Below are 24,530 nucleotides of genomic sequence, written 5' to 3'. Positions count from 1 at the left end.
TAGGAAAATTAAACGCATTTTACCCTCTAATTTGCATTACTGTAATGGATCTGGTATCACCTTACTCAGTTTTTAAATAATTTCTTAGTCATTTGTTTTGCACAAAAAAAGTAAAGTAAAGAAGTTTTGTAATACTGTAATGGATCTGAAATGTCCTTCCTAAGTTTTTAAATAATTCATTTATAATTCATAAGTCATTTGTTTTTCAAAATGAAATAATTGTACATTATTTTTAATGCCATTAGGATAATGAAGCATCAGGAGCTGAAGACAAAAAATTCTTCCTTTAAAAGAGGATCTGAGAATTTGGACCCAAATGCTTCTGCTGAAACTGGAAAAGGAGTCAACAAACTCAAAGGGGTCAGCAGGCTTCCTGTCCTTGCTAAATCTCTGCAACCAGCACTAAGTGAACTTTCCCAAAATCCCAGTCAAAACAGATGGGAGCAGAGGCCTCTTACAGTAAGGATACCACCTTTAATATTATTTATATACTCTCATTATTTTTATAAATATTATTAGAATATTACAATTAGCTTTTATTTGTTTTTGTTTTTTTCCTTCAGTTTTCATTGTTATTTTCAGATTTTACGTTTTAGTTATTTTAGTAATGTGCTTTTGTCATTTATCTGGCTATTTTTATATATATATATATATATATATATTATATATATATATATATATATATATATATGGGCCATTCTACAGAACTGGTGCAAAGTCAGAGTTAGAAACATCTCGGGGAATATATATATATATATATATATATATATATATATATATATATATATATATATATATATATATATATATTTTTTTTAACAAGTTTTGTACGTATGCAAATTGTATAATATTCAAGGTACACATTTGTAGTTATTGTGCAGTTAATTCTTATATTGTATTTTCAGACCTTTGGAATATTTGTCCTCTCCCCAAATTTGTCACTACCAAAACACTGTAATTTAATAATGATTAATGATTTAATAAGAAGGGTTTTATTGACCTATTAAGATTTTGCTTACATCTATCTTGTAAATATATTTTTGTTATTTTATTTAAACATTTTCAGAGCTAAATCAATAACAGTTATAATTATATCAATATTTCAAGTGTAATTTATGAGATTTTATGTAATAACACCAAAAAAAGGTGTTACTACTGAAACGTCACAAAATGTGACTGTTTCAGTAGTGACAGTTTAAGGTACTTTTGAACCTAGCTCAAAGAAGCTAATCAGCACATGGTTAGCTAGCACAGTACTGAACAATGGTACACACATAAAAACTAAATGTTATGGAATAGCTCCCAAAAACGTGTGCTTAACTGCAGAAAAAAGGTGTTGGTTGTGACGTTCCTTAAAGTTACACGCAGATTTTTAGATTTTCTTTAACACATTTACCTTAAATTGATGGGGCCTATCTACTCACCATGTAGCTATGAGAGAGAGAGAGACACGTCAATATTTCCTGATCATAAATGTAGGGGTGTAGTTCAAATCAGTCTCAGCCAATGGACTAAAACATACACTATTTCGGTAGAGAAACAGAACTCATAAAGTTTTAAAATTTTCAAAGACAATATAAAATAAATATTGTTTTTCAACATCACTTTTTAACTAAATTAAAAATATATTTTAAAAACAACAATGGAATAAAATGCGAAAATCATTTCAGTATCTTTTTCACAAGTTAAAATGTTGGTGTTAGGGTTCAGGACAGCCACCTTCCAGTTGAAATTACCAAATAAATTCATTTTATATATATTAAGCTTACTGATATTTTAAATATGATTGTGAGTTTCAATAGATAATTAAACTATCTTAGTAAACATCTAAGATTTAAACACTAAAATTATTTTCAAATGTGTTTTTTGGTTGTGAGACAGCAGTTTGCACCAGTTCTGTAGAATGGCCCATGTAGCCTTAAATTCTTTTTCATTAAGTAATTTTATTAATGAATAAATATGAATGAAAATTATGGTTTCTTGTCAACTTCAAGAAGTAAGTTCTAATATTAATATTTTATTTTAGCTTTCTTTTGAATACTGAAAATGATTTCAATGATTTCATTTAACTATAACTACACACACTTTTTTTTTTTTGTCCGCAGAGTAAAGCTCAGAAAAAAAGGACCTGCACCAAACCTGTCCCTTTCAATCTGTCCCAGTCACGCACACGCGGTCAGAGAAACGCAGAGTCCCTGGAACCTTCTACCCGACTAACAACAGGGGCAAAAGTGAAAAACTTGAATCAAAGTGCCAAAACTGAAACTCTAAGCAATAAAGCTACAGCACCAGGTGTCCTCAGGGCTCAGGCCAACAAATCACAGCGACTGCAGCCTGGTAGTCATGTAGAATCCACCGATTTTCACCCACTTTCGTATGAATCTGGATGCTGCAGTCACACTGATTTAAGTTCACGTTTAGGTAGCATCACTCTTGTACAATCGAAGCTTCCTGAAGACTTAGTTTTTAGTCATTTATGTAAAACAGCGCTCAGTAAAGTAGATGTTAATTTTGATAATCAAGCACCAAAGGACAAGCACTGTTTCCCATCAACTACACAAAGCCATGTAAGCACTAAAGGTAAGTGACATAATCTTAGATCTTTTCTTATTACGTCAGTGTTCAAGTTCAATCTCAACAGCGTTCCTATTTCTTTGCTTAATTTAGCCACTGGTTGTTTATAATTGATGTATGTAAATATGAGTACAGGATCATCGTCAAATCTTTCATTTGCTGTGCACAATGCACTCCCATGTGAGGGATCGAATGCTGTTGGAGCACAATGCATGATGCCACGTTTATCTACCTGCCCTCCTGGACCAGGAGCCTCCAACAACCTGGTTAGAAATAGTAGAAAATCATAGTAATAAAACCAAAATGTTTACTGAGCCTTCATGATGATCATATTCTAGTATGTGCTCTGGTGTTCATGTGTTTTGATCTTTTAGCCTCAAAGAGTTGTGAAGAAGAATCATGGAATTGATGTCACTGCAGGTTAGTTCCTTTTCAAAGATTCTTACTTTTCTTATTGATCACAGAATGTAAGATTTTTATTTTTTCCTATCATCTCAAGACAAAGCCAAGCCGTTTTCTCCTGACCCATCAGCGCTACGTAGTATTCTACAGAGTGATGGAATGAGACAGGGTGAGCGTGTTGGAGCAACACCCAGAGCATCAACCTGTCCTACTGGCAGAGGAACTTCTATTTATTCTGTGAGTCCACTCCATTGCAATATTTTACTTCTGAAAGGTCCGTTTAGGCAAAATACATTGTGAAATAAAAGAACTGATTCTTAACAGTGAACTTATCTACCTTAGGCTCAAAGAGTACCTGCCAAAAAGACTCAAAAAGAAGCTCCAGCAGAGGCTAAAAGCCCTACGGGTATGTATTTTGCTTTTTTGTTCTTCATACTGATTTTAACAGCACATATGGGATGGGTAATATGACTAAAATCTTATATCACAATATGAGTAATTTTATTTTACGGTAATGATATATAGTTATATAGTCTGAATATAGTCTTTAAATTTCATAAGCCTACATAAAAAAACTCACTGAAGACAAGTAAACAGCCAGTGATTAAATAATAAACTAATTAAAAGTAAATTATTAAAGTTTAAGGGTGATTTTAGTCAAGAGCAATGAGAGATTTTCTCTTTTGTTTATGTTGATTACATGAATGACAAACAGCGACAGCAGGAATATTAGACTGCTGTCACTTTAAGAGCTGCCGGATCCAATATACTTGTATTCTTTCTCAGCTGTTTGCTTTCACTTAAGACCTAAATTACTGTGTTTACAAGGATACTTGCAAAAACAGGCCTTTTGACACATACAATGTGTGTATATATCTGTTCAAGGCCTACAAAGTGACAAAAATAACTGTTTAAGTCTTCACGTGCATGTGACTCTGACAGCATGCGCATATACCGAAATGAGCTCTCTTTTGCTGCTGATTGCATTTTAAAAATGTGCAAACGAGTCGACGAGGATAGCCTTGCGGGAATCGAATTCCGACTCGAGGACCTTTCCTGATCCCGCCCCTATTTCTCTCCCACTTAGCTTCCTGTCATTTCTGATCTGTTCTATCACAATAAAAATGCCAAAAAAAAAGTGCAAACCGACTGACACATTTCTATCCATTAATCGTGATTTCCGGTGTATCGCCCACCCCTAAAAGCATTATTTAAGCATTATTTAGTCATATTTATTACAGTTCAAATGTTTAGGGTCAGTAAAATGATTTTTTTTTTTTTTTTGAAAGAAGTCCTTCATGCTCACCAAGGCTATATTACTTTGATTAAAAATTTAAATTTAGCAGCTATTAATGCAGTCTTCATTATCTTTAAAAAATCATTCTAATATGCTGATTTGGTGCTCAAGAAACATTATGATTATATCAATAAATGGTTGTGCTGCTTAATATTTATATTTAAGGATTTTTTGATGAATAGAAAATAATATAAAAAAGTTCAAAACTACAGCTTTTGTCCTAGCTAAATAAAAAAAGTTTTGAATAAAAGAGTTGAAGATTAAGACTTAAATTGTGTTCATTACTATGTGTATGGTTTGTGCCTGCAGGAGGTGCCTTCACTCCTGATCCATCAGTGCTCCGTGGTATTCTACAGAACAATGGAGCAACACCTCATGCGCCGACTGGCCTTACGGGCAGACCAACTTCTGTTTATTCAGTAATGCTCAGCTTACATTTGTTTTCTTAAATTTTGAATTTTGAATGCTTAAAAATAAGGTTTGAAATGTCTTGTTCACTTCAGGCTCAAAGAGTGCCAGTTAGGAAGCCTAAAACAGATGAATCAGCAGCAGTCAAAGCTCCTTCAGGTAATCTAGCCCATTCATTTTGTATTACATGAAGTGTATGTGCTTAAATAAATGCTTTTATTCAACAAGGATACATTAAATGCATCAAAAGTGACAGCAATGACATTTAAAAATGTCTTTAAAAAATCTATTTTAAAAAAAATGTTCTTTTGAACATTTCTAATCATCTGAGAATTCTGAAAAAAAGTATAATGGGTTACACAAACATTACACATAGAAAATATATGTTATATATATATATATATATATATATAAAATAATTTTTTTAAATTGTAATATTACAAAATAATAAAAATAATTGTGAACAAACAAATGTAGCTATGTTGGGTATACCAGATTTTCTTCATGACCCCAAATTTTTAATAGGTAGTGTATGCTGACAGATGTTACAGACGCTTATGTTGTTATGCAGTGCTTTTTTTCCTTCTGTAAGATTGTGTATATAACGTGATCCTAAAATAATCTTTCTTTAGGAAATGCTGTGTCCTTTTCCCCTGACCCTGCGGCCCTGTGCAGTATTCTGCTGAATGAAGGTGTGAAGGCTAATGGAGCAACACCCAGAGTTTCCACCTGTCCCACTGGCAGAGGAACCTCCATTTATTCTGTGAGTCTGCTCAGATAGATTTAACTTTCAATTGTGTTCTGTAATAAAGCTGTTTTGCATCATGTAACTTTCTTTACTTCAGGCCCAGAGAGTCCCAGTGAAAAAGAACAAGCCTGAAGCCGTAGCAGCAGCAGCAGCAACAACAACAACATCTCAGTGTAAGTTTTTGTAATATTTCTTCACCTTCAACATCATGTTTTCGACTCTGCAAACCACTGTTTCTCTGCTGTGGTGCAGGTGCAAATAGAACACCAGTGATGAAGTGGACACCGCAGAGGGTCGCAAGCACCAAACCACAATCATTGGTGAGGGTTCTCTTGTCTCATTGTTTTGTATGGTATCCACTGGCATAGATTATTAAAGTTGTTTTAAACCTAAATTTCACAATTCAAGACTATGAAAAGTCTTCTGTTTTTTCTTTTTGTGTGTGTTTGTGGTCTGTTTTGAAACTATTTGTATCCCTGATTAATGTTTACTGTTTCTTTTTACAGAGGAAGGTTTGTACTACACAAAAGATGTCCACTTTAAGGGGCTCCCCAGGTTTGCGTGAAGCACACGACCCCGGCACTGGACTCTTGGTGTGCCAGGAGATAAAAGAGTAATGCAGAACCTGTGAACTTTCTTAGTTTGTCTACATGGTAAAATATCAGTTTAACACTAGATGTTGATTGTGTTTTAGGGGGAGGATGTTGTTCAAAGGTTATTTGAAGACCAAGAGCATATGGATGAGGACCAGATGCACCAAGACAACGTTACATCACAACAGTTACTGAACACCCAAACTGTATGCTTGATTTAACTATAAAACATCAAATTATGCATCACTGGTTAATTTCTTGATGGCCTAAAAGTAATCTTGCATGATCTTTTCTTCATGCAGACTGAAGCGCAGTCAGCAATTAATTACTGTCACACCAAGAATGAAGGCAAGAAAACAATCCAGCCTTTCATACAAGCAGCACACAGAGGGTCAGTCATTGTTTTCTCATCAAGCAAGAGACTTGGACCAGAGCAGTCTCAGGATACACTGAAGACCTCTAGGACAGATGCCCCTCTGCAGCTTTATGAAGGCCAGCTTACATCCCATAATGCACTGCCACTGCAATCAGACCAAAGCAGTGGATCACAGATCAATCCCAGCTTAGACCTGCCTAAACAAAACCAATCAAAAGGTAACCATTTTATCCAAAGTGAACCTAAGTTTACCTTTTTTTTCTTGTAACAAATACTATTTTTAAATGGCCATATGTGCCCTTAGCAGATATTTTTACATGTCCTAAAGACCTTTAAAGGTGCCATAGAATGGAAAACTGTATTTACCTTGGCATAGTTGAATAATAACAGTTCTGTACATGGACATGACATACCGTGAGTCTCAAACACCATCGTTTCCTTCTTATAAATCTGGTGTTTGCAAAAGACCACTGAAAAATAGGCTAATCCTAACATAACACAGACTATTACATAATAGTCGAGATCATTAATAACCACGCCTCCAACATTTGCATAGCCCAATCATCAGATGTTCTGCAGCTAGGCTTTTGTGAAAAAACAAAGCGAGGACAATAGCGAAAATGGCAGACCACGGAAATAAATGTTAAGTGCAGGGATTGATTGGTGTCTGTACTGAGAAAGGCAAGGAAAACAAATAAGGCATTTTAATAAAATAAGGCGAGCCACTAAAGGGACACGCTTAGCTTCCTGCTAGCAGTAGCCTGTTACATCGCAGTACATAAGATTTCACTTACCACATAAACAGAGTAATGATTTTGAATGATTTACAGATCCTGAGCATCACTAACAAGCATCAAACTATGAAATATGTGGTAAGTACTGCCGCTGTAGTATAAAGTTACACAGAGCATGTGCAATTGCAAATCTCAAAAGCGAAAGTAAAATGATTGTGTATTCAAAAAGCAAGTTTCAATGACCTGCATATTAATAGCGGCTCTCTGGCTCCGTGGTTAAATACATTTTCCTCCATGTGCGAGCTACTGAAATGAGCAATAACAGACCATTTCATTCTAGGGACAAATCCTAGGGGTGTAAATGGACCTGTAAAACCGTTTCTGGAGATTTTTTGCCCTTTCCTATGCCATATACCTTCTATGCAGATATCAGAGAACAATTTAAAATATTGTATCAATGTATTCCATGGCACCTTTAAAGGATTAGTTCATTTCCAGAATAAAAATTTCCTGATAATTTACTCACACCCATGTCATCCAAGATCTTCATGTCTTTCTTCAGTTGAAAAGAAATGTTTTTTAAGGGAAAATATTTCAGGGTTTTTCTCCATATAGTGGACTTCAATGGAGATCGACATGTTAAAGGTCCAAATTGCTGTTTCACTGCAGCTTCAAATGGCTCTACATGATGCCAGCTGAAAAAAAGGGTTTTATCTAGTGAAATGATCGTTTGTTTTCTAATTTATATACTTACTTTAACCACAAATGCTTGTCTCGCATTAGCTTGAGTTAGCGCATTACATTGTCATGTTAGAAAGGTCACACGTGACGTAAGCAGAAGTACCAACCCACGTGAACATGCAAAGAAAGTCAAATGCCCTTTGCAAAAAAAAAAAAAGGTAACACAATGAGGTCAGACGATTTTGAAGTTTTTCATCATACCGTCAGAGTACGTAGACTGAGAACTAACCACGCATAACCTTTCCAATGTGATTACACAATGCATGAAGTCAAGCTAGCGCAAGACAGGCATTTCTGGTTAAAAAGTATATACATTTTTATTTATTTATTTTAGAAAATGGATTGTTTCGCTAAGACCCTTATTCCTTAGCTGGGATCGTGTAGAGCCCTTTGAAGCTACATTGAAACTGCAATTTGGACCTTCAACCAATTTATCTCTATTGAAGTCCACTATATGAAGAAAAGTCCTGGAATGTTTTTCTCAAAAACCTTAATTTCTTTTAGACTGAAGAAAGAAAGACATGAATTCCTTGTTCTGGAAGCGAAATAATCTGTAGAAGTGCATACTGTATTAATTTAATTTACACATCTGTCTGTAGCTCCTACTATCAAGCACTCTTCCGCTGTGTCTGCTCTGCGGTGGCGTCATACTCCTCTGGAGGAGATGTTTCTGGATGACGAATGTGCTACGTTTACTTCTCGCTTGCTGTCCTGCCCCCTGCAGCCCCGCTGTGGCAATCCTGTGGCTGCCACACTTCTGTTTCAAGATTCTACCGTGAGTGTCATTGTGTTTTGCATTGTGCACTAAACCGGTTGTCTAGCTGAATAACTGTTAATACATCGTGTTTTCTGTCTTCTCCACAGTGTTTTTTACCTATTGGCTTGTCCTCTCCTGTACGTTCCAGTCCTGTCCCTTCAGGTTACTCTATCAGTGCATAAAGGCAAATGTCCCACAACACATTGCACATGCCAGTCTGTGTATGTAAGACTGTCTGAAACAGTATTTCTAATTGCACTTTTGATGTGAAATGTTGTCATACAGTCAGATTTATCTGGCTACAGATTCTACAAGCAGCAAAGTGTTGGACAAACACAATATTTGGTGGGATTCACTGTTGACAACATGACTGAATGCAAAACTCTCTCTAAATATTGAACACTTTCATTATTTTTACACTGAACTTGTCACTAACTGGAAACACTGTGTGCTTTCCACTTGTCTCTTGTATGAAGTGTATAATAAATGTGTATATATAAACACAATATTACATTTAAGTTTTATCATTACAAGTTTTATTTTTAATTTAGTTTATCTTAGGTTTTTTCCTGAATTATACTATTTCAATGTTTTTGATGTCCTTTATGCAATTTATTATATTTATTTGGTACTGGAGCTTTAAAATGCTAAAATATTAGACTTAATTTTTATTTAAAATTCATCAAAAATATTCTTAATTAGAAGATCTCAATTTCAGCTTTTTTTTAAATACATTATGTAAAAGAAATTACAAATTTATATACTTTTTAACCACAAATGCTTGTTTTGCACAAGCTCACGCGACCTCACGCATTAAGTTGTCACATTTGAAAGCTACATTTAAATAAATTATTAATAAAATAAATTCAATAATTAAATTATAAATTAATATTCAAATAAAATATGACATTAAGACTGTTTATGTAACACTGAGTCATGCCAAACTCAATGATCTTTATTTTTCTTTTTGAGCATGTAACCTTTGCTGTGTAATTCAAGTTGATATCTTATATTTAGCTGAGTCAAGGGGTGTGTGACTACCGCCTCCGTGTTTGTGAAATGAAATCCAGGGGGTGGGCACAAATTGCTGGGACACCATCCTATTAAACCCTTCCCTCTGGAGCCCCTCGCTTTGAGAGACGGTGCAGACACGTCTTTCAATCGCTTCCTTTTTCCAATTCCATCTGCCACTAATTTCTGGAATACCTGAATCATGGCTAACATAAACACAGCTGGGGTCGATCCGACAAAGATGGGGGTCGGTCGGGCCATCGCTGTCCTGACGTCAGGTGGTGATGCCCAAGGTAAGCAGAAAGTAGTGATCTTCCTCTTAGATTCCGTGCTAGTCACTATGGTGGGATCCAAGAGGGCGTTCAAAGAAATGCCTGCATGGATAGTTAGATTATAGTAAATTAGGTGCAGTTTTTAAACCATGCTTGTATACTTAATGAACAAGGTTTCCCCCTTAGATACAGTATTCATATTGTTATAGGCCACTTTTTATTTTCTGAGCCAGGTATCTGTATGTCTGTATATCTATCTATTTATCTGTCTATCTAGTTAAGATAATGTAATGACAAAAATAAATCTTCTGTAGTATTTTAACTTGCTGTAGTCCATTAAGGTCAGTGCACTTGTAGCCTTTAGCTTTAGCCTGTAGCTCTCTCCCCCTCTTCCTATTTCCATAATTCAAAGCTAAATTTATCTCGAGTGACCTTCTTCTGAAATGACACGAGGTTATGGAGAGCAGCAGGCTTTTCCACAACTGCACACTATTGAAACTAGAGACAGTGAACTGCATTCGTGCACAACACCATCTGAACACCTTGAGCTTTAGTGCTGAGCTCACAGAATTAAGTTATCTCAGACACTCTTGTTCACACCATTCCACAATGTGGTCAAGTGCAGCCTTTCATATCTCTATAGTTTCTATAGTAAAGAGATGATATGAAGAAAGATGTTTTCTTGTCTATTGCAGGGATGAATGCAGCTGTGAGGGCCACTGTTAGAGTCGGCCTTTACACTGGAGCCAAAGTCTTCTTCGTCCATGAGGTACTTTATGATTTGTAAGAATACTAACAAAAGTGTCCATGCCAATCACATCTGTTCACAATGTTGTTTATGTCATGTGCAGGGCTATCAGGGATTGGTTGATGGAGGGGATCACATCCGTCCTGCTACATGGGAGAGTGTGTCCATGATGCTACAGCTGGTGCGCCTTCAGATGCTAAAATTTATTAAATTCGGTTTATTATTCCTTTTAATTTTAAACTTTTTTTAAAGGGATAGTTCACCCAAAAATAAAAATTCTGTTATTAATTATTCATCCTCGTGTTGGTCCAAACCTGTAAGACCTTTGTTCATTTTCAGAACACAAATTAAGATATTTTTGATTAAATCTGAGAGCTTTCTGACCCTGTATCGACAGAAATGCAACTACCATGTTCAAGGCCCAGAAAGGTAGTAAGGACATTGTTAAAATAGTCCATGTGACATCAGTGGTACAATCGTAATTTTATAAAGCTAGTGCTTTAAGGCATTTAGGCACATATTGTTTAGAATTACTTGTCGCATGTGCTCACCAGGATTCATTAACATTTGAGCTTTCCTTTAGGTTTGATAGGATTCGCAAAAGTAGGTTTTTAACGTCTTTTCTATTATTTAACAAACAATTTGATCGACGGCAGTGGTTATAGAGGCAAAGTTGTCCTGTATGAGGAGTTCTATCATATGATACGAATATTACGTGTATGTTTGAAAAAGCGCAATCTACATTCGTTTACACCCTTAAAAAATGTGAAATTGCCCCCCAGTGGCTGATTTCTTTCAAATTGTTCACAGACTTTTGGGCTGTGAATCAAACAGGCCCACTGAGTTTAGCTCTTGTCGACCTTTGTTAACCTTGTCTAATAGGTGCTTAAAATTAATCGGCCTATGGCGGCAATGTTTTTTTTGTCTTACGCAAATGTCCTTTTGGACACTTCTGCCACTTTGGATCACGACCGTATGCAGCAGTCATCATGTTGATCTGACAAATGATTGTGTAGTTATAGCCATTTTTATGTTTTTTTTTCCCTCTTATATCGCCAACAAATGGCCAAGTTCCATGATTTTTTTTCCCCTGTGACCTCGGATTGAGTTCTTACATGTTGTGTTCTGAGTTTGGCAAAGATATTTTAGTTTTATTTTACTAAAAGTGGCCCTGCCCGTTTCGAACATTTTGGTGAAGGTGAGTCAAAAGGATTTTTTGATTTAGGAATTATTGATATTCACTCCCCTCTAGAGAATCTTTCTGTGCTGGTTTGGTTCCGACTAGGACTAAACCTAAAGGACTAAACCCAGGACTAGTTCGCAAAAGTAGGTTTTTCAAACAAATGCTAAATATCTGAAAATTCTGTGATGACAGACGAATCTGAGGCATGCGTTTTGTCTGGCATGAGCAAAGGATTCCAACGTCATTGAGCCTGTGACAAACGGTTAAGGAGTTATGAGCAATTTTGTACTTTTGATCGCTGTGTAGAACCCCTGTCAGAACCCCTTGATGATGTAGACCAGGAATGCCCTGTCCTGTTCCTGGAGATTTACTATCCTGCAAAGTTCAGCTCCAAACCTGATCAAACACACCTGAACCAGCTAATTCATCTCTTAGGTAGCACTTCATAATTACAGACAGCTGTGTTGGAGCAGGGCTGGAACTGAAGTCTGCAGGTAGGTAGATCTCCAGGAACAGGATTGGGCACCCCTGATGTATACGGTGTGAGTACTACCATCCCTCCAATTTTTAAGTTTGTACAACTTATGGTTTGGCCTGCACCTAGTGATTTACGTAGAGATCCTTGGCCATTCTAACAATTACAATGAATGGCATTGAAGACTGGCACGAAGAGAAGAAATTGTTGAAGAAAGTAATTTTTGTTTTCTTTGCACACAAAAAGTACTGTTGAACCACTGATGTCACATGGACTTTTTTAACGATGTCCTTACTACCTTTCTTTGACCTTAAACGTCAATGTCAAACGTTGCTGTCTATGCAGGGTCAGAAAGCTCACGGATTTCATCAAAAATATCTTCATTTGTGTTCCGAAGATAAACAAAGGTCTTACTGGTTTGGAACGACATGAGGGTGTGTAATTAATTACATGATTTTAATTTTTGGGTGATCTATTCCTTTAAGTAGTGTTGTAATTGTCTGTTTTCTTTGTCTCGTTCTGAAGGGCGGTACAGTCATTGGCAGTGCCCGCTGTAAGGATTTCCAGACCAGGGACGGTCGTTTGAAGGCAGCCTACAATCTCGTAAAACTAGGCGTCACCAATCTTTGTGTTATTGGTGGAGATGGCAGTTTGACTGGTGCCAACATATTTCGCACTGAGTGGAGTGACTTGCTGAAAGAACTTATCAGCAAAGGTAGATGATCTGTACTGATGTTTTTTCCCCCCAAAAATTTCTATTTTAATTTAAAATAACTGTTTTCTTTTTTATATATTTTACTTGTAATTTATTGTGATGGCAAAGCTGAATTTTCAGGAGCATCACTTCAGTCTTGAGTGACACATGATCTTTCAGAAATCATTCTAATATGCTGATTTGCTGCTCAAGAAACATTTCTATCATCTTGTTTGTCAGATATTTCTTTCTTTGATGAATAGAAAAAGAGAACATTTTAAGAAGATTATCTTTCATAACATACGTCTTTACAGTCACTTTTGGTCTATTTAATGTACCTTTCCTGAATAAAAATATACATTTCTTAAAAAAACTTCTAACTTGAAGAGGTATATACTCAACTGAGAGTCATATTCTTCATTTGTACACAGGTAAGATCACAAAGGACGAGGCCATGACTTCATCTCATCTAAATATCGTCGGTATGGTTGGTTCCATCGACAATGACTTCTGTGGAACGGACATGACCATTGGCACAGACTCTGCCTTGCATCGCATCATTGAGGTGGTGGACAGTATCACCACAACAGCACAAAGGTCTCAAATATATGCAAATATAAGCTATGATACTCTGTGTTCTCTGTTATTTTGCTTCGGCATTTGTTCCTAAATTATGACCTCTGCTCTCACCCACAGTCACCAACGTGCTTTCATCTTAGAGGTCATGGGAAGACACTGTGGGTAAGTATGTGATTGTGTATGTCTGTTTGATAATACACTGAAATGAGTGTATACTTCGCAACAGAAAACCCAATCCCCTAAGACCCAGATCATATGGTGTATATGCTGGAATCTCCCAATTAATTAACTGACATAAATCTTGCATTATTTAAAGGATCCGTGTTTGTGTGTCTTTCAGTTACCTCGCTCTAGTTACTGCACTTGCATGTGGCGCTGACTGGGTGTTTATTCCTGAGATGCCCCCAGATGATGGGTGGGAGGAACATTTGTGCAGAAGACTCACCGAGGTACAGAGAAATAGATGAAATGCAAGAAATACGCACACACAAATATTGTCACAGTTCAAGATCCTTGAAATGCATGCTTGTTCAAATGATGAAAAGTGAAGCTATCTAAAACAATTACACTAGTCAAAAGTTTTTGAACAGTAAGATTTTTAATGTTTTTAAAAGAAGTCTCTTCTGCTCACCAAGCCTGCATTTATTTGATCCAAAATATTTTTACTATTTAAAATACTTTCTTTTTGAATGTATATTAAAATGTAATTTATTCCTGTGATCAAAGCTACATTTTCAGCATCATTAGTCCAGTCTTCAGTGTCACATGATCCTTCAGAAATAATTTTAATATGCTGATTTGCTGTTGCTGAAACATTTTTTTATGATTATTATCATTATTTAAAACAGTTGAGTATTTTTTTTGGTCAGGATTTAATTTAATTTAATTTTTTAAAAGTTCAAAGATTAATTTTAGAAATTAATACTTTTATTTAGCAAGGATGCTTAAGAATAATACTCAGCTGTTTTCAACATTAATAATAACAAATGTTGGTTGAGCAGCAAATCTGAATGTTAAAATGATATCTGAAGGATGATGTGACTGGAGTATTGATGCTAAAAATTCAGCTTTGAACTCGCAGGAATAAATTATTTTAAAATATTCAAATATAAACAAGTAGAAAACTAGTGCAAACATATCAAAATTGTACTGTTTTTGCTGTACTTTGAATCAAATAAATGCAGGCTTGGTGAGCAAAAGAGACTTCTTTAAAGAAAAACATTAATAAAACTTTTGACTAGTAGTGTATATCTGGTTTTAAACATATTTTTTCTGGAAAACAAAACAAAATGTTCATGAAAATTGATAATTTTGTCTCTTCTCAAACAGACCAGAAATGCAGGTTCTCGTCTGAATGTGATAATTGTGGCTGAGGGAGCAATCAACAAAGAAGGGAAACCAATCACCTGTGACCAGCTAAAAGACGTAACTTAACCCCTGACCTTACTATACTACCCAGAGATGCTCTAGCATAGTTTTGTAACCACCGCCTTGATAAGTGCCCTTTAATTATGCTTATCTTTTCTCATACAGCTGGTGACAAAGAGGCTGGGCTTTGATACTCGTGCCACTATCCTCGGACATGTGCAGAGAGGTGGCACCCCCTCAGCTTTTGATAGAGTGCTAGTGAGGAGTCCCTCTTCTCATTCCCTGTCACTTTTCAATCATCTGCATCCTTTGTATTTCATGAGAGTTTAAATGGGTGTTTATTGTATATCAGGGCAGCAGGATGGGTGTGGAGGCTGTAATGGCTCTGCTGGAAGCCACTCCAGAAACTCCCGCCTGTGTGGTCAGTCTCTCTGGGAACCAGGCCGTCAGACTTCCCCTGATGGAGTGTGTGCAAGTGGTGTGTATACAGTACATACTGTATTTTAAATTCGATCTAGCTTCAGATTTAGTCTGAGTGATGATCACTCTTTTTTGATACTGTTTTGGATGCAAGTAGATAAATTGTTTTTTCCTTCAGTATAGAGGCTTTTCAATATGCGTAATCAGTCGGCCATATTGGCGCCACTGAATAATTTCACTGAATGAAACTTGCATATTTAGCTGATTATTGCTGCTGAAAATGGTCATTTGTTGTCATGTTTTGGGCTGTTCTAATCGGTCATACCGGTAAAAACATTTGGAGTACTATAGGCTGCCAAAAGTTATAACAAATCAAGAAAAGACTGTTTGAGGAACAAAAGGCGTTTGTGGTTGGCCAAACTGAACCAGGATTTTCAGGGCAAGAATCTTGATGACATTAGTGTTTGTTCTTTCATTTCTGGTCAGGTAGGTGAAATATTAGGCTAATATCTTAATTAATACTCCTCATACGCATCTACCACCTTTTACGTTTAGTTTGTCAAAATATTGCGCCCCTTCCTGCTTACTGAGTCCTTCTCTATATGATTTACCAGCTTCCACACGTTTTTACAGTGGCTTAGACTGCATAAAATAACAGAACAACAAATTCAGTAGTACATTGCATTAACCATGCAATCCATGCTGTTGTTTACACTCGAGTATCGCCAATATGGCCGCACATCTGGGTAACTGACCAAATCGTGACATAAGTGCAAAGCCTCCATTAATATAAATAATTTTAACTTCAGTACAGGGTCGTTCAATAGCTGTATGCACGGTAAGGAGCTACTTCATCGCTGACAAACGATGGACATGTGCAAGTTGTTTCTTTGAATAGTAGGTAAAATCCACCTCATTCAGTGCTCTGTCAGTGTCTTACAAAAAAGTAACATCCTATTTCGTTGTTCGAATCTGCTAGAAAAAAATCAGTGTGAGTGAACTGTTCGAATGAATCAAACTGAATCATGAACCATGCTGACAGAATAGTTCAAAACAGTGATTCATTCGAGAATCTGGCATAACTCGTTCTTTTTCTGAACAGCTGAAGGAAAAACACGCAAAGTGATTGCTGAAATATTATCAGAAAAAAATATTCTCATGTCGGTATATGGTAATCTCCATTGAAAGACAAGGATTTGTACTGTTTTAGTGGAGTAGAGTAGTATTTTCTTGGAGTACAAACGATGCCACCTAACGATGCTTTTTTTTGTCCCCCTTCAAAATATAGACCAAAGATGTCACTGTTGCAATGCATGAGGGTCGATTTGACGATGCTGTAAAACTCAGGGGAAGGTATGTTTAGAAATGTCAAATTTTCTTTATTTATTTTCGTAGTAAAATAAACTTGCATGGTTTTACTATTAAATGATTCAAAATAAAAAATGTCTGTCCGCGCAGGAGTTTCGAGAATAACTGGAACACATATAAGCTTTTGGCTCATGTGCGCCCTCCAGAGACAAAGGTGAGGAGCTTCAAAAATAAAATTAAATGTTAATGAGTAATTTTAAAATAATAAATTAAAAATATATATATAATTGAGTATTCCCTAAATTATATCTTGTCTTTTTAGTCTTATTTTTATCATGTTTTTCTTTTGTACATATTTTTCTTCATCAGAGTAACATTAATGTGGCTATTTTGAATGTGGGTGCTCCCTGCGCTGGCATGAATGCAGCTGTACGTGCAGCTGTCAGGATCGGCATCATCCAGGGTCACAATATGCTGGCCGTTCATGATGGCTTTGAAGGTCTGGCTGAGGAAAAGGTAAGCGGCATTAACCAATTAAAGGATTAGTTCACTTTCAGAACAAAAATGTACAGATAATTTACTTACCCCTTTGTCATCCAAGATGTTCATGTCTTTCTTTCTTCAGTCGGAAAGAAATTATGTTTCTTGAGGAAAACATTTCAGGAATTATCTCCATATAGTGGACTTCAATGGTGCCCCAAAGTTTGAGCTTCCAAAATGCAGTTTAATGTTCCCAGCCGAGAAAGAAGGGTCTTATCTAGTGAAACAATCTGTAATATTTGAAGCAAATTGACAATTTCTATACTTTATAACCTCAAGCGCTCGACTTGTCTAGTCTCTGCATCCGTAGTCTGTGTAATCCGAGTCAATACAGTTAGGGTATGTCGAAAAACTCCCATCTTGTTTTCTTTTTTAACTTTAAGGAACACTCCACTTTTTTGGAAATAGGCTCATTCTCCAACTCCCCCCGAGTTAATAAGTTGAGTTTTACCGTTTTGAAATCCATTCAGCCGTTCTCCTGTTCTGGCGATATCACTTTTAGCATAGCTTAGCATAGATCATTGAATCCTATTAGACCAATAGCATCACGTTCAAAAATGACCAACGAGTTTCGATATTTGTCCTATTTAAAACTTGACTCTTCTGTGGTTATATCGTGTACTAAGACCGGTGGAAATGCAAAGCTTCAATTTTCTAGGCTGATAAGATTAGAACTACACTCCCATTCCGGCGTAATAGTCAAGGAAGTTTGCTGCCGTAATATGGCCGAAGCAGGAGCAGTAATACCATGCAGCACATGTGCAAATGCTAAACTAGCTGGGAACTCATTTCTGATAATACGCCGCCTGCTTCGACCATATTACGGCAGCAAACTTCCTTGACTATTACGCCGGAATGGAAGTGTAGCTCCTAATCTTATCAGCCTAGAAACTCGCAGCTTTGCATTTCCTCCGGTCTTAGTACACGATATAACTACAGAAGAGTCAAGTTTTAAATACAACAAATATGGAAACTCGTTGGTCATTTTTGAACGTGATGCTATTGGTCTAATAGGATTCAATGATCTATGCTAAGCTATGCTAAAAGTGATATCGCCAGAACAGGAGAACGGCTGAATGGATTTCAAAACGGTAAAAATCAACTTATTAACTCGGGGGGGAGTTGGAGAATGAGCCTATTTCCAAAAAAAGTGGAGTGTTCCTTTAACTTTAAAATCATTCTACATCACTGTTTTACCTTTTTTTTGTAAAGGCCGTTTGATCTTCTTTGCATGTTCACTTTGTAAACACTGGGTCTGTACTTCTGCAGCGATGTAGGATGATTACATGAAGTTAAAGAAGAAAACAAGATGAGAGTTTTTTTGACATACCCTAACTGTCTTGAACCAAGAAAAAAAAATGGAAAATGGCCACTCGCTTTGCTAGATAAGACCCTTCTTCCTCGGCTGGGATCATTTAGAGCCCTTTAAAGCTGCATTTAAACTGCATTTTGGAAGTTCAAACTTTGGGGCACCATTGAAGTCCATTATATGGAGAGAAATCCTGAAATGTTTTCCTCAAGAAACATAATTTCTTATCGACTGAAGAAAGAAAGACATAAACATCTTAAATGACAAGGGGGTGAGTAAATTATCTGTAAATTTTTGTTCTGGAAGTGAACTACTCTAAGTACCGTTTCAAAATTTGGGGTTGGTAAAATCTATATATTTTTTTTTGACCCCACATTTTATAACAGTAGCTATGGTTTAGCATTTAATAGAATCAATTGTGAGCGCATCGCATTAGAAAGCCGTTGTAGTGTTGTTATATTCTGTGTAACTTGTTGTTAGATTGAGCCTATCACCTGGAACACTGTTGGAGACTGGACAGGGAAAGGTGGCTCAGAGTTTGGAACCAAAAGGTACTAATCACTTCTGTAGATATTCTTTATCATCATTTGTAGTTGTGCAATATTTAAATTAAAGTACCTTTTGTTTATGCAGAGTGTTACCTGGAAAGTACTTGGAGGAGATCAGCTTGAATATTGCCAAGTACAATATTCACGCTCTGGTCATCATTGGGGGTTTTGAGGCAAGTGACAAAATATAATGATATAAAATACTATATTATGTCCACATCCTATCCATATTCTGTTCAGGTCACATATAAATTCCCTTTCAGGCATATTCAGGTGCACTGGAGATGGTTCAAGGCAGAGGGAAGTATGAAGAGCTGTGTATTCCCATGGTGATCATTCCTGCTACTGTGTCTAACAATGTGCCCGGCTCAGACTTCAGCATTGGAGCGGACACCGCCCTTAACACCATCACCATGGTTAGAGATACAGCACACACACTGTCTGCATATTAGGGATGCACAGTATAGAAATACCAAACTTATTGTCTGTTTTTTTTTTTGTACTTTTTGACAATCTCTAAAACCATTAACTTAACGTTGTTTAAATGTAATTTAATAAAACTGTAAAATGTAATCTTTAGCCAATCCTAAAATTAATGTCTGTTTTTCATTATGTACATTGTGTGACTTATTGTCAGTTGTGACTTATAGCATTTAAAAAAAATCTAATCAGCTAGTAAATTTAAGGCAAGACACTACAAGCAAAACCTCTTTTTTTTATAAAACTGGTCAGTTTTGAGATTTTGGGCTATTTTGTTTCCATAACTTCTTTCAGATCTATTTTTATCTGTGGATATTAATTACAATGCATACTGTATCTTTAAAGGCAGTTTCTTAAAATGATGTGCTCTTGCACTGAGCAAGAAATATCCAATTCAGCAGAATTTATATACCAAACATTATGGTTTTATTCTTTATTCTATCAATATTTTTTACAGATGAATTTGTTAATATATCATTTTATCTGACCTATACACTACCAGTCAAACATTTTTGAATGTTTTTTAAAGGCGATTCTTCTGCTCACCAAGCCTGCATATATTTGATCTAAAGTACAGCAAAAACATATTTATATAAATATTTTTACAATTTAAAATAATTGATTTTCTATTTGAATATGTTTTAAAATGTAATTTATTCCTCCGATCAAAGCTATATTTTTTTAGCATCATTACTCCAGTCTTTAGTGTCACATGATCCTTCAGAAATCATTCTAATATGCTGATTTGCTGTTCAAGAAACTTTTTTTTTATTATTATCAACATTTAAAACGGTTTAGTAATTTTTTTTTCAGGATTCTTTCAAAAACAAAGATGCTGTTCTTCTGAACTTTCTATTCATCAAAGAAACCTGAAAAAATTTACTCTGCTGTTTTCAACATAATAATAAATGTTTTTTGAGCAGCAAGTCAGAATAATAGAATGATTTCTGGAGGATCATGTGACTGGAGTAATGATGCTAAAACTTCAGCTTTGAAATCACAGGAATAACTTACATTTTAAAATATATCAAAATAGAAAGCAGTTGTTTTAAATAGTACAAATATTTCAAAACGGTACTGTTTTTGCTGTACTTTGGATCAAATGAATTTAGGTTTGGTGAGCAGAAGAGCCTTCTTTTAAAAAAACTTTAAAAATCTTACTGTTCAAAAACAGTTTACTTGTAATTTTAACATTTTATTTGTAAAAACATGGTGAATTGTTTTTATTTTTATTGATTGTTGACAGTGATTAAGAAAATGATTAAAAAAAAACAGTACCATTGTACCTGGCTTCATCCAATGTTCAGGGTTCTGTTCTGGACATTTATGCAAATTTTTACATATTTAATTATGTAATTCCTCATTTCAGAAATCTTGTAATACAAAACATTAGTCTTAATGTACTGTGATTAATCGACTGGGAAAAATATGATTTTTTTTTTTTTATAACCCCATTCACTTGCAATGTCTCACCTGTTTTGTTTTTCATTTGTTTCAACAGAATGGCTATTTATTTCTTATTCATCTTAACATAACTGTTGGCTGATTAGTATCGAATAGAATTGTAATGCTGGTGCATCCCTAGTATATGGTTGTTCTTTATTTGGACATGTCCTCACATGAGGCTTCTGTAGACCTGTGACAGGATCAAGCAGTCAGCAGCAGGAACTAAGCGGCGTGTGTTCATCATTGAGACTATGGGAGGATACTGCGGCTACCTGGCCACAATGGCTGGTCTCTCTGCAGGAGCTGATGCTGCTTACATATATGAAGAGAAATTTGGCATCCGTGACTTGGAGGTAACAAACAACTCGCATTTTGAAATCATTAATGGATATTACTCCAAATGAATTAAACTAAACCATTCTATTTGAATTTCTCCAAATAACTGATGTTTGCAGACAAATGTGGAACATCTTGTTGAGAAAATGAAGACCACAGTTAAGAGAGGCCTAATTCTCAGGTTTGTCATTCAGTGTTCGTAAATATGAACGCCAGTTAAGTTGGTTTTTACTTTTGAGGTGAGACTTTCTGAATAGCTTCTATTAACAGCATCTTCTGCATGCATCAGTTACTACAGCGAATCATAGTAGAGCATGAATAGTCAAACACTTCAATTAATGTCTTACAGAAATGAAAACTGCAATTCCAACTACACCACTGATTTCATCTTCAACCTGTATTCAGAGGAGGGAAAGGGTGTTTTTGACTGCCGTAAGAATGTCCTTGGCCATATGCAGCAGGTTAGATGTAATAAACCCTGTTTATTTGAATAAAAATCAAGAATGCACTTTTATTAGTGGTATTTTGTCTGACAAGTTTTCTTTTTTTGTAGGGTGGCACCCCAACTCCATTTGACAGAAACTTTGCTACCAAGATGGGTGCTAAGGCGGTTCTCTGGCTGACTGAGAAGCTGAAGGAGTGTTATAGACATGGTGAGAAACAATGTGGTCTAATATTTTTAAAAATATTTTCTTTATACTTTTGTCATTCATGGTAATGGTGTATATATATCTGCTCAAAATCACTGCTACTTTCAATACTTGGAATATTGTTACAACTTTTTGACTTTTTGTAATATTGTATTTAATTTAATTTTGAATGGAAGCATTAAATTGAACAAAAGTGACAAGACATTTATGTTACAAAAGTATGTCTATTTCAAATAAATGTTGTTGAAGTTTCTATTCAAAGTATCCTGGAAAAAAATGCATCAATGTTTCCACAAAAATATTAACTGTTTTTCTGCATTGCTGAAAGATTTTTCAAAAGTATTTTTAAAAATTGTAACACTGCTGTTCAAAAGTTTGGGATCAGTAACACTTGTAATTTTCTTATGCTCCTCAAGACAAAAAAACTGTAATATTGCAAAATGTTATTACACAATAAAATAATGGTTTTTATTTTAACATACTTTAAAATATAATTTATTCCTGTGATGCAAAGCTGAATTTTCATCGGCCATAACTCCAGTCTTAAGTGTTACACGATGCTTCAGAAATCATTCTAATATGCTGATTAATTATTAGAATTATCAATGTTAGCAAGAGTTGTGCTGGCAAATATTTGAACCTGTGTTACTATTTTCAAAATTTTTTTAAATAAAAGTTTAAAAGAACAGCATTTATTCAAAATATAAATCTTTTCTAACAATATCAAAGTCTTTGCTATCACTTTTTATCAATTTAACACATCCTTGCTGAATAAAAGTATTAGTTGTATTTAATTTTGTTAAAGAATAAAACTTAACTGACCCCAAACTTTTGAACAGTAGTGTATATTGTTAGAAAAAAATTCTATTTTAAATAAATGCTGTTCTTTTTAACTTTATTCATCAACATATCATATAGTATCACAGGTTCCAGAAAAATATTAAGCATATCAACTATTTCAAGCACATATATATAAAAAATACTTAACAAAAATCAGCCTATTAGAATGATTTCTGAAGGATCATGTGACACTGAAGTCTGGAGTATTAATGCTGAAAATTCAGCTTTGATCACAGGAATAAATAAGAAATTTAATGTTTTTTTAAAATAGAAAAACATTGTATTACATTGTAATAATATTTCACAATATTACTTTTTTCTGTATTTTTGATCAAATAAATGCAGCCTTGATGGGCTTAAGAAACTTCTTTTAAAAAAAAACAGTGTAATGTAGTAATAATGTTGAGTCAAATTTTTTATCATTTATTTCCAACAATGAACTTTTGATTGAACATTATCGCTTTACTTAATCAATTATTTGTCAGTAACCAAGACTACTTCCCTTTTGACTGTCTGTACAGGGCGAATCTTTGCCAACACCTCAGATTCTGCGTGTGTGTTGGGGATGAGGAAGAGAGGACTGGTGTTACAGCCTCTGGCTGAATTGAAAGAACAAACAGATTTTGAGTAAGAATCTGACATTATCATGTGCCATTTATTATGCATGTGATTCCTAGGTTCGTGACCTTAACAAACGTTCTCATCCTTATCTCTTTTCCTCAGACACCGTATTCCGAAGAACCAGTGGTGGTTGAAGCTGAGGCCTATTATGAAAATCTTGGCCAAGTACAAGATTAGTCTGGACACCTCTGAACACGCTCATATGGAGCATGTCATCAGCAAGAAGCCTCCAGTGCACATGACTCTCACAAAGTAATCATGAGCCAAAATGAGGACAGACAGATATAACAAACATATGAAGTGACTGAAGTATTTATTTAAATTATTTGTTCATCTGTCTCTGTTTTACTCTTTGATTTTGTTTGTATTTATAGTATTTATGATAACTCTGTTGCAACATGCAAATTAAAATAATCGGATTAAATACCCTTTGTTTTCTTTATACCTGTCATCACGCATACATTGTCCAAGTGTGTGTGTGCGCCATTCATGTTGGGTAGACTGGCACATTCTACTGATGGATGCCGGAGTGAAAAATAGATATTGTCCTTTAGCACTCTTGCACCAAGTTTGTTTGGGTGGAGGCCGTCCAGTTTGAACAGTTGTCTATGGCCACAGAAAAGGTTGAAGTTGTCAATGAAGTTGACTCCTTTTAGACTGCAGGTTCTTTGTAGCCAGGTATTCAGTCCAAGCAACCGTGAAAACATGTTAGTTCCCCTTGCTGGGAGTGGTCCACTGATGAACGACTGAACTTCAAGTCTTCGAAGTGTTTCAATGAGTTCACCAAAATCCTTCTTTAGGAGTTCTGACTGCTCTTTCCGAATATCGTTGTTTCCCACATGGATGATGATTCGATTTGCACACCATCAGAAAATTCGTCAGCCAATCAGATTCCAGCATTCAACGGCCCTGTAGTATAATAAGTGATAATCATAGAATAGTTTTAAATCGATGCAAAAAAACGGGCACAGAATCAGAATTTTTACATTTTATGGAGATAAAATAAGCCACAGAGAGTAGCAGTTGTAACATATCATCCAATTCCCTTGATGCTGATTCTCGAATCAAAAAT

At 35.4% G+C, this 24,530-nt stretch overlaps 3 protein-coding genes across 3 annotated transcripts in view; all 3 read left to right on the top strand.

Moving 5' to 3' along the window:
• LOC141290589 (uncharacterized) overlaps nt 1-6,046 on the top strand; it is a 7,955-nt gene extending 1,909 nt beyond the window's left edge. Inside the window, exons 3-14 of the mRNA XM_073822705.1 lie at nt 246-459; nt 2,106-2,580; nt 2,710-2,840; nt 2,949-2,994; nt 3,074-3,213; nt 3,319-3,382; nt 4,583-4,692; nt 4,777-4,840; nt 5,314-5,444; nt 5,527-5,602; nt 5,682-5,749; nt 5,936-6,046. Of these exons, the coding sequence (XP_073678806.1) occupies nt 246-459; nt 2,106-2,580; nt 2,710-2,840; nt 2,949-2,994; nt 3,074-3,213; nt 3,319-3,382; nt 4,583-4,692; nt 4,777-4,840; nt 5,314-5,444; nt 5,527-5,602; nt 5,682-5,749; nt 5,936-6,046 (1,630 nt within the window). The remainder of the gene's footprint in view (nt 1-245; nt 460-2,105; nt 2,581-2,709; nt 2,841-2,948; nt 2,995-3,073; nt 3,214-3,318; nt 3,383-4,582; nt 4,693-4,776; nt 4,841-5,313; nt 5,445-5,526; nt 5,603-5,681; nt 5,750-5,935) is intronic.
• A 119-nt stretch (nt 6,047-6,165) lies between these two features.
• Nucleotides 6,166-9,136, top strand: LOC141290588 (uncharacterized). Its single transcript, XM_073822704.1, has 4 exons — nt 6,166-6,228; nt 6,325-6,616; nt 8,473-8,648; nt 8,738-9,136. Exons 1-4 carry the CDS (start codon nt 6,166-6,168, stop codon nt 8,810-8,812), a joined length of 606 nt encoding a protein of 201 aa, XP_073678805.1. The 3' UTR covers nt 8,813-9,136.
• A 609-nt stretch (nt 9,137-9,745) lies between these two features.
• pfkma (phosphofructokinase, muscle a) lies at nt 9,746-23,882 on the top strand. The gene is made up of 22 exons (XM_073822629.1): nt 9,746-9,934; nt 10,609-10,682; nt 10,765-10,842; nt 12,845-13,034; nt 13,445-13,610; nt 13,710-13,754; nt 13,933-14,041; nt 14,922-15,017; nt 15,126-15,218; nt 15,313-15,438; nt 16,669-16,733; nt 16,839-16,902; nt 17,058-17,204; nt 19,018-19,088; nt 19,171-19,258; nt 19,349-19,501; nt 21,200-21,364; nt 21,467-21,528; nt 21,697-21,808; nt 21,901-22,000; nt 23,359-23,464; nt 23,561-23,882. Exons 1-22 carry the CDS (start codon nt 9,844-9,846, stop codon nt 23,712-23,714), a joined length of 2,355 nt encoding a protein of 784 aa, XP_073678730.1. The 5' UTR covers nt 9,746-9,843; the 3' UTR covers nt 23,715-23,882.
• Nucleotides 23,883-24,530: the final 648 nt, after the last annotated feature.

Source organism: Garra rufa, chromosome 18 (assembly GCF_049309525.1).
Source record: "Garra rufa chromosome 18, GarRuf1.0, whole genome shotgun sequence".
Taxonomy (NCBI): domain Eukaryota; kingdom Metazoa; phylum Chordata; class Actinopteri; order Cypriniformes; family Cyprinidae; genus Garra; species Garra rufa.
Note: the sequence above shows the minus strand (reverse complement) of the source record. Positions and strands in the feature narration are given on the sequence as shown.